Below are 10,517 nucleotides of genomic sequence, written 5' to 3' on the forward strand. Positions count from 1 at the left end.
CCCCCCCCACAAACAAACTGTTTCGTTTTTTTGTTGTTGTATTTTAAATAAGCTCTTTAATTGTAGTTTTTTGTGTCTGAAACTGGTCTCTCCTGTCAATGAGACAGCCTCAATAGGATTATCCTATAAATAAAGGTTAAATAAAAAATTCTATTTCACAGTTTACTTTCACAAAAAACTATAATTTTTAACAGAATCATGAAGATTTGTATTCACTGGTGCCAAATCGAACAAATCTTCAGAAATAAACATACTATTTCATATAAAAATCTCTAAAAATGGATCAAATATAAGTCTTCAGTTGGATTAAAATTAGGAATTCGATCAGAAGCCATTTGAAAAATAAAGGTTTATAAACATTAAACCTAAACCTTGGCTGTACAAACCTAAATTTAGGTCTATAACCTAAACTTACTTCTTAAGTCACTTATTACACAGAAAACTGTGTGAAAAATAAGATAAGACACTATATACTTTATGTAACCGTCCATGGATGTTCCTGTCTTACAGCAATATAAGAATACCTTAAATTAAGTGGAATAGAAGTAGATAAAATACAATACGGAGGAAAATAAAAACATCAGTAGCTCCAAAAGTAAAGATTTCTATGAAATTACCAGAAAAGTTGAACTTTTTTTTTAGAAAAAAAAGTAGTAAAGTAGAAAAAGTTGAATATAATACAATAAAGTGATTCTATAAAGTGACTACAGCTGTCATTGTAGTTTCTAGGTCCCCAGCCCCAGTTAGCAGCTGGTGGCACTGTAACATATTTGAACTGATAACTGTGTTTATAGAATACATTTAACTGTGTAGCACTTCTGTCACCAACCAGTAAGATTTAAGCATCCAGTCGAACATCCCACACCCCTGATACTTTTAGGGAACCAATCATGTTGCGAAAAACAAAAACCCTAAAGAAAAAAAAGAGTAACTGTGTCCCTACAAACAGCAAATACAGAAAAATCCAAATAACTACCTTTTCATACTTTGTCCCAAACACAACTCCTGCTGCCCACCATCAGCTGCTCTGCCCTGAATGAACCTTTATTTGCTTTTCTGCTCCCGTTTGGTTTCATTTTAGCGTCATTGTGTCAAAAGCTCCACTTTCTGCCCTGAACTGGCAGAAAAGTGGCCTCTGCTCAGCTACCAAGGTACATCCTGTTTACAGAGCAGCAGAAACGAAGTCTAATCGAGTTACAGGCATGAGAATTCAATTTCACCAAGTTAGAGCTGATTCATTAACCCAGGACAGGACGAGTTTTACACTGCTGCAAAGCGCCCAACTTACCTCACTGAGATAGTAAGATAAGGAATATTTTCATCTTTCACTCACCAGAGAATGTGTTTAGCAAAAAAAAAGCACAAATTCAGTCACAAGGATTTAAAACAGAACCAATGGTCACACTGTGAGAAGAGCAGGCTTCATAACAGCCTATGTACTCACTGAAATGTCAAATGAGTAAACTTACCATCGTTTAAACAAATAAAAGTAACACAAATACGTAATATTGTAATATAGTGTTATAGAAAACACATAAATAACCTCATTAAAGTGCTGGAACTGATAAATACAGTCACATTTCTATCAGACTTATTTGTCTGACCAGCTGATTAATGATTCACTTGTTTTTAGAGCAACATAATGTTTACAGACACTGGCCACTTTTTTTTTTTTTTTTTAGGTACACCTGATAAATTGCTCATGACTTTGAATGTGACATTGCTGTTTATGCAAGATGGGCTGATCTGCTGGGATTTTCACACATTTAGCATTTATGAATGCATGCAACATGTGGAACCTTGAAGAAGATAGGCTGCAGCAGCAGAAAACCACACAGGGCACCGCTCCTGTCAGCTAAGAACGGGAATCTGAGGCTACTTTTCGATGGTACGGTCGGAATATGGCGTGAACAACAGGAAAGCGTGGACCCATCCAGCCTTATATCAACAGTTTAGGCTCCTAATGGTGTGACTTGGTATGGGGCACAGCTTCCTTGGCACACTTTGGGCCCCTTATAATCCAATGAGCATCATGTAAACACTACAGCTTACCTGACCATGTCCATCCTTTTATGACGATGGCTGCTTCCAGCAGGATAACACACTGTGTTACAAAGCTTAAATCATTTCAAACTGCTTTCATTCAAACTCACTGTACTCAGATGGTCTGCACAATTACCAGATCTCCATCTAACAGAGCACCTTTGGGATGTGCAGCCAAATAAATCTGCACCAACTGTGTGAAGCTAAATGTCCTCCTTGAATCTGTGCCACAAGGAACTTATGGCAAAAAGGAGTCCAGCCTGGTATCTGTTAAAGTGGCTATAGAGACAAGCTGGAAGTATTGTACTGATACCTGCCAATTAATCCTTTATACCAGCTGAATTAAACACAATGAAAACACATCTAATATGCAAGTGTTGAATCAAAGACTCAACAGAAAGGCAGGAATGACATGTTTAAAAATGTGCCACAAAACAGCAAACAGCCACGAACTTTGAGTTAACTTTCTGCTAATTAATGACTTATTAGCCAATCAACAACTGATCGATTAATTAGTCTGAAAATCCCATTAGCACAACATTAACAAAAGTAAGAAGGAAGTAATTTTAAGCTTTACTTTGATAAACAGAAGTTAAAATTAGTTCACGTTAAATAATTTCCAGCAACTAAAAACAAACGTTTCGTGACTCTTTGACGAGTCTGATATCGATTAACTGGCTTATCATTTAAAAGGTGTTTGAACCCCACTCTCATAGAACAAGTACAAATTCACACAAAATAAATGGTGTGAACATGTCAAAACCGTGAAAACCTACTCCGATTTAACGTTAAAAGTTACATTTCGTGTCCACGGCTTCGGTAAGCCAGTGTACGTCTCACATTTTAACTGGTGCAACGTAAACAGGAACTCAAACACACCTGTCGGAAGGTGCACGCGCGTTTCTCCTTCGTTTTAGGTATAAAACAGGTTAAAACAATTGTTAAAAAAGTTTTAACAAAAGAAAAACAAAACTGCAGTTTGTGCGCGCGAAGACGGACAAAAACAACACTACCTTTTTGTCACCTTTCCTTCCACTTTTTCACCTCCTCCTGTTCCTCCTCTTCCGTCTCCTGGTTAAGTGACACCAAGGTTCATCTGCACGAGCCTCTCTGTGCTGGTGAGAAACTGCGCCCCGCCTCCACATGGCCCTCGTTTGACTCCAAATATGGTGAAGCTGCTTCCGCCTGCATCGCGAAACCGTCCGCTGACTCAACTCGAAACGGGCCGTGACTCACCTGAGATCGACTTCTCTCGCGGGACCTTCCGTCAAACGGAGAGACGGATGTACGGAAGCTCGTTTTTACCAGAAAAGTTATAAATAATAAAACTAAAAATAAACATTTACAGCTTGACAGAATCAAAGTTGTTCTGATGAGAATAAGAAAGAGGCTACCAATGAAACATTTTTCATTTCCTAATTAGGTAATGAATGAAGGCGACATTCGTATAAGTGATGTCAGCACTCCTAACACCTCAGGTATGCAGGTAAAGAAACAAAAGCCGGTCATGGCAGAAAAACAAACATTTAATTCACTGAGTCACTTTTAATCTTGAAGTCAATGATTAAACAATGTAGGCAAAAAAGTACTATTTATAGGTTTTATTTTTATAAGTATTAATCGCATATGAATAAATTGACATTGCTATTATTTTAATATAAATCTTTTACACTAATATGTTTTCTGCATGTATTTGGACCAAATTAATACCATAAATCAGAGATGTTAAGCAAACTTTACATCTCAGCCCACATACAGCTGTGGGGGGGGGGGGTCAGACACATTTAAATCTCTGTGATATCTTAATATAAAAACGCTAAAGAAATGCTCCTTTAGATGATGAAACAAAATCTCACTGTGACTTCTTTTAGCTTAAGTTTGTAAGAATTTGTAAATTACAGACAAATTTCTGGTAGGTCACCAGACTTGTCTATACACTTTCTGTTAATAAACCTTTTTATGTGTACTCATTGCAAAACCAGTCAACTGTTAGAAACAGTTGCAGAGTGTGCTCTGCAGTTGTTTAGGAATGTGTACGAATAGCCACGGGGAGGTCTTTGAAAAGCTGTAAAATATGAAATCACAGTTAAAAGCCCAAAATGTGTCTTCCTTTACACTTTCAAAAGCTTCCGGTGGGCCTGAGTGGAGTGTGGTCGAGTCTGGCATCTGGGCTTTATGTTTGACACCCTGCCTTAAATGGACTGTAGTAAAAGTAAATCAGTTTTAAAATATGCATTCAAAAATGAAACATTTTAAAAGTTAGAGGCATATAAATGATAAATAAGTCAAAAACACATACATATAATAGGAAAAAAATGTGGATATGGACAATAAGCTAAACTTCGTAAAATTCACAAAAACAATTTGTGAACTGATTAAAGTATTTAGTCAAATCATTTTATTCAGCACATCTAAACAGCAAACACCAAAGTGATGTACAGCATGTAAATATATCAAAAATCAATTCATAAAACGCTAATCTACAAATTAAAGATGCAAAGATACAAATGAAGTGTTAAGTGCTATCTAATGACAAATAAAAATAAAAATAAAAAAATTAATAAAAAGACTCATTTGAAAAGAGCCATGTTTTAAGCCTGCTTTTAAATACTGTTAGTGAGTGAGGTAAGTGACATATCTGAACAGCAAGACACTAAAAACTGAGAATGCTCGCTCAGTTGTACGAGTCAGTTGTATGTGTCAGTCGGGACTCTGCAATTAGTAAAAACCTCACCGAGGGGTGTGAGACACTGTACTGTAAGAGATCTGATAAATATTCTGGAGCATACCCAAGCAAGCACTTACATGTGAGTAACCATGTTTTAAAATAGACCTCGTACGTCACAGGATGCAAGTGTAACGACATAAAAACAGGCCAATGAAATTATTGTTTTTGTTATTATTATAATTATCATTGTTAGTGATTTTTTATTGAAATTGTCTCATTTCTCGTTGGGTTGTAATACCAGATGGTTCCACCAGAGCGAGCTCACTGTCGACTAAAACCAAACACACTGAACTGAATCAGATCCTCTCAGTATATATACACAGTGACCACTTAATGTCCGGGGCCAGCTGTTAGAGTTAATATGTTTGTATTTGGAGGTTATGTTTCAGCAAATGTGAGATCATTTGAAAAAAAAAAGTCAAAATTATCCTATTAATATACATTATGGACATGAATTTTGAGGCTGGTGCTTATTTTAAAGTAAAATAAAATAAAGAATATGAAATAAACCCTGATATTGATGTTTTGTCTGCAATCCAAACACGCATTTCGACTGGAAGTCCTTTAAGTAGTTATTTTGTTTTTAACCCCATCTAGTGGAGAAAAGTGGAATTACAACACTGCAACTTCTAATATCGAAATATTTTTCTCCAGCATTGCTGTAAATAAAAGTGATGGTCATCGAAAGAAATATAAAAGCACCATCAGTATTTTTACATTATTGTAATGAATGGTTTATTGCTATTATTCAGTGTTTTAAGTTTACAGAAGTATGTATCTTCTAACCACACTGCTATTTCTGGAGAAATTGTAGTGGGATTGTTGCTAATGTCAGAGGAAAGGACATTGGCTGCCAAGATTCTGTGATGTCGTCAATTAAAGGAATCTAAAGTCTAACAAGTCTAAGAAGATTATCGTTACTATGTATCTGTTGCTATGCATCTGTTACTAAGAGCAGTAGTCCCCAACCTTTTTTGTTGCCACAGACTGGTTTATGTCTGACAATATTTTCACAGACTGGCCTTTAAGGTGTCGCGGATAAATACAACAAAATAAAACCAGTACCAGTACCAAAAAAGAAGATCTGTGGCCCGGGGGTTGGGGACCGCTGACAAAGAGGAATTGGGGGGTGGGGTGCCTATGCCTCCACTCTGAACATTCCAGTCCTTGAACTGAATGACAGGTGTTTTTTCTGTTTTCCTGTTTCTTTTCTTCTTCTTCTTCTTCTGCTCCTCCTGCATTTGTCCTATTAGTTGGATAAGGAAGATGTCCTCGAAACCAATACGCTGCTGTAGGTGCTGCTGGATTTTGGACCTCATTCATGATTTGCTTTCACTTCCTGTGATTGGGGGCTATGATGTGGGCTTCCTCGATGGAAGGTATTACTTTTTTAAAAAAGTCTTTCTTCATGTGGACTCTTCACGTTTTCTTTGGCGGAAAGCACCTTCCACTGGGCTAGTCTTGATCCAATTTCCATAAATTTGTCAAACGTTGCCAAACCATCAAAGTCATCGTCGCTGTGTTTGTTTTACAACTGGCGACTGGTCATTAGATCAGGGGCTACCTTCTCATTTCTTAGGTGGTCTAGAAAGGGGCACCCTAAGAATTTGCTTGAAGGGAACGCTGTCGGAACACCTCCAATTTGCTAATGTCGGTTTTGAGAAAGGTCCATGTCTCAGATTAATGCATAATCTTCAAAGTCAGTGTGTCTGAGATCAACATCAGACATGAAAACACCTGAAGTATTTCAAAACTGTACAGTACTTGAGTGTAAATGTAACCTCCAGTCATTTCTTCCTCTCGGGTCTTGTGGGATTTAAATAGGGAGGTGTTTGACCTTTCACCTCCAGCTGGAGATGGAAGCTGACAGCTGACACACAGCATATCAGAGGCGAACACACACTCTCGGTGAGCTTCTGTCTGTGAGCGGCTGGCTGACCAACAACATCCTGCAGCATGGACAACACCGACAACCTGTTTCACCCCAGGTACGAACACCTGAGTGACTTTTAATCCTCCGCAAATCCTCACTTTGCTCTGTAGGCAGTTGCAAACATGGATCTGTGAGTGGAAATGTAAAGGCTGAATCTGTATAATCTATTTGTAAAGCTGCTGATGAACTGTCATATACTAAACATGAAACTGTTCTGTATATGGCATGTTTAACATTTTTCTTTGAACTGGGAGTATAAAAAGTTTGGGCTGTTAAGGTCTTTTTAAAACCTCATCATTGTCTTGCTGTTTAATATTTAAAATTCTTTCATGGTATTCAGCTCTTTTCCCTTTAAAAGATGCAGAAATTTGTTTTCCTTTCACGTCTTTCCTTCTCCATTATTTTGTTGGACTAAATAGGAGCGTTGTCATGTGTGAGTGTGTGGTGTGCCATTCGGTGATATTTTTAGCAGCAAGCCTCGCTGCAGCTGTTGTGTCTCTCTGCATGTCAGCTGTTCAGTAGCTGCAGTATGTGTTTGGTGGTCATGAAATTGAATCTGTCGAGTCTATTTGTGTTTATGGACATTAATTGTAGTTTTCCAGTTTCAAAAAGACACTCAATGTGGTGCAAGGTGCTGCTTTCAGAGGTCCTTTCACACGTCAGTTATTTTTACGCCTATGCTGATATTGGTTAGGCCCCCCTTTTCTCACCAAAACAGGTCTGAGCCATCAGAGTGTGGACACAGGATCTCTGTGGGTGTTTTTGTGTAGGTGGATCCTTTGGTGCAGGGACTCCATAATGAAGTTTTCTTTGGTCCATTTATGGAATTATATTAATGTCAAAATGTCATATGACATTATGTCATAGCAAAAACATAATTTGAGGAAATAATTTCATTTCACGGGCGCAATTGAGTTCCTCACAAGGTAGAACTCAGCAGCCATGTCAACAACGAAGCCATCGCACATGTGAAAGTGTTTGCTTTGCACATGCTACTACAGTTTTATGCTCTTGCAGGTATCTCTGCACTTGGAGAGAAATCCTGCAGAGCCCAAAGTAAAGTGATTTTTCATTTTGATGGACACTTCAGGTTACTGATTTAAACTGAGTTACACTATGACAGCGCTGTTTTAAACAGTTTGTTTAGAATTTGAAAACTAAAGTTTGCTGAATTAATCATTAAAGGTCTGCTGAGCAGCAGTGGAAATACTGACAACTGTCACTGGATTATTTAACACTGGAGGAATATTTAAACCACAGGATTCTGAGGTGAGTTCTGAAGCCTCTGCAGTGCCATTAATCTGTTTTACAGTATTACATAGCTCCTATGATTTAAAAAATGAAAAAACAAAACATAACAAAAAGAAAACTCATAACGAGGACCTGCAAAGGAAGTGTGGATCAGAATCTGGCAATCATATGTTTGACCACAATACAAATATTTAAACCTGGCAACAAAAAGTTGCTCTGTCTGCAGCAAAAACATGTAACTGCACAAACATGACTGGAAGGGACTTGTTCAAAATGGGCCCTTGAATTCTACATTTTTTAAGATGTTTCTCAGTGTTAAAATGAAGCTTGGTGATAAACCAGTACATCCACAGCTGCACAATAGAAATACAAACAGCTGTGGGTAAACTATCATACTGCACTTTCAAAATGTGAATAAATCCTCAAAACTGATGTGTAGCACATATTCCCTCTTTCATGTTGATTTTTTTATTTATTCATTAAAAAAAACAATTATATAAAATTCATTATGAAACCCAATCCTATGTAAAAGAATTAAATTAATATAAAATATAAACCAACTACTCTTTTTATGGATCTGATATCCTAGTCTATTAGGATTTGTGAGTAAATAAATATAAAAACGTGTCAAACAGAAAATAAAAGTGGGTTGTTGAATATAATTGGTGAAATAAAATGATTTGCTCAGATTATGTTTTTGCTTGCGTATTTATTATGACATTAATATAATTCCATATTTTTGATATAACTAAGAAGTTAAATTCAGATAGGTATTAACCTAGTAATCTTTGTGATGGTGAGAGAAAATGGCAGCAAACTCTGTGTTTGTTTAAGAGGAACCAGGCGACACGAGGAGACAGGAACCTAATAACAAAAGGCAAGCCATTTATTAAGGCAAAAGACGAAGGTACATAATAAGAGAAACCAAAACAAATAGCTAATCTAAACTAGGAAAAACTAAACTAAGAGCAAAGCAAAGGGACAGTGGAAAAAAACTAGGGACCGGGGACACAGGGGTAGACAAACAGACAACCTGACAATGAACAAAGGAAGACCAAGGACTTAAATGCACAGAAGGGCAAACACAGCTGATACAAATGAACATGACACCAAAGGGAAAGCAAAACAAAACACACTGAACATGGACCATGAGACATTTAAAAACTGCAGGGTTTGGCTTCGTTTTCAAGTTGCAGCTTGGCTATAACTGTCACCAAATAAGCACAAAAGCAGAACTTCCCCTCATTTTAATGTAGACATTGTTACAACACTCATTTCTTCCCTGCAGTCACAAGCACAAATGCCACCTCTCTTTCATCAGTTATCATATAATTAACCAGATTACCTCACTGGTTTACAAAGACTTTTGCTGCCGGCATGTTTCTTTTTACTTGCTTCTTTATCACTTACAATAACAGTAGCTGTTAAAGGGGATATTTGCTTTAATACTACAGAGATAAATGTGTCGGTGACATTGGAGTGTGTTTGAGTATGTAAATGCTGACCGCGCCACAGTGGAGAGCTCCGTCAGGCGTTTTTACATCTATCTTTATGCAAAAAGTCTGGCTTCTCTGAGCTATTTTTTTCTCCACAGATAATATCTGTGTAAACTTACCTGACAGCTTTTTCTGTGCTTTAATGTCTTAAATCAAAATCAAATCAATTTATTTATATAGCACTTTTCACAGGATAAAAACCACAAAGTGCTTCACAGTAATATAAAAACGGAAATACATAAAATATATCAATAATCAAACATACAGCACAAATCTAATTAAAAGCCAATCTAAATAAATGAGTCTTAGGCTGCTTTTTAAAAGAATAAATACAATCAAGGCAACATAATGATGGAGTCAGGACCAAGATTTTAAAATGAATGAGTTAAGCTGCTGACACACTCACACTGACCTCTCGCCTGTCACTCAGACTCTTTGCACCTTTCTGGCCTTTTGCTTCAGCTGAAGCTCTTTTTTGTGATATGAGGTCCCCATAAATAACATTAATGATATAGATTCGTGAACAACATGAAAATGAGCTTGCAGATGTGTAGAAAATGCAGGAAGGCTTATTTTGAAATGTCTCTTGCTCTTCACTTAACAATTGCCAGATTCCTTTTAACCTCTTTTGCCTTAAACTCTAAAAGCCAAAAAACATGTTTCAGATTTTCAGCCCACTGTATATGCAAACCCTTCAAAGTCATAAAATGAAAACTAAACATGCAAATCCAAATTTTTTTACAAATCAATGTTAGAGTGTACTTAAGCATCCTCTTGTGTGAGAAACCAACCCGCAGCTTCTCATAATTGCCCAAATGTGCCAGAATATTAAAGTGCACAATGTCCCAGAGCAAGGACCAAGTACCTTTATCTTTATCTTTATCATTTAGACTTTTATGGCATTGAGTTGCCAAAAAAAGCAAATTAAGCATGAAATATTCAAATCATATGAGCCTTTTTAAATTCATAGAGGATGTTTAGGTCCCATATAAACACAATTCATTTACATTTGAAAGAACAGTAAAAATAAGTTTCTCCTGAGCTCAAATTACACAAACGAGCAAGG

At 36.9% G+C, this 10,517-nt stretch overlaps 2 protein-coding genes across 2 annotated transcripts in view; one reads left to right on the top strand and one right to left on the bottom strand.

Annotated features, from left to right (window-relative positions):
• LOC102205316 (phosphatidylcholine:ceramide cholinephosphotransferase 2-like) overlaps window positions 1-3,167 on the bottom strand; it is a 10,443-nt gene extending 7,276 nt beyond the window's left edge. Inside the window, exon 1 of the mRNA XM_005752572.1 lies at window positions 3,057-3,167. The gene's annotated coding sequence lies outside the window, so the exon portion shown is untranslated. The remainder of the gene's footprint in view (window positions 1-3,056) is intronic.
• Window positions 3,168-6,639: 3,472 nt separating this feature from the next.
• The window catches only part of LOC102205598 (aminoacyl tRNA synthase complex-interacting multifunctional protein 1-like), a 12,190-nt gene continuing 8,312 nt past the window's right edge, over window positions 6,640-10,517 (top strand). Inside the window, exon 1 of the mRNA XM_005752573.1 lies at window positions 6,640-6,759. Coding sequence (XP_005752630.1) covers window positions 6,728-6,759 — 32 coding nt within the window. The 5' untranslated portion in view covers window positions 6,640-6,727. The remainder of the gene's footprint in view (window positions 6,760-10,517) is intronic.

The sequence above is a fragment of the Pundamilia nyererei genome, unplaced genomic scaffold (assembly GCF_000239375.1).
Source record: "Pundamilia nyererei isolate P.nyererei 1_Seehausen unplaced genomic scaffold, PunNye1.0 scaffold00366, whole genome shotgun sequence".
NCBI lineage: Eukaryota > Metazoa > Chordata > Actinopteri > Cichliformes > Cichlidae > Pundamilia > Pundamilia nyererei.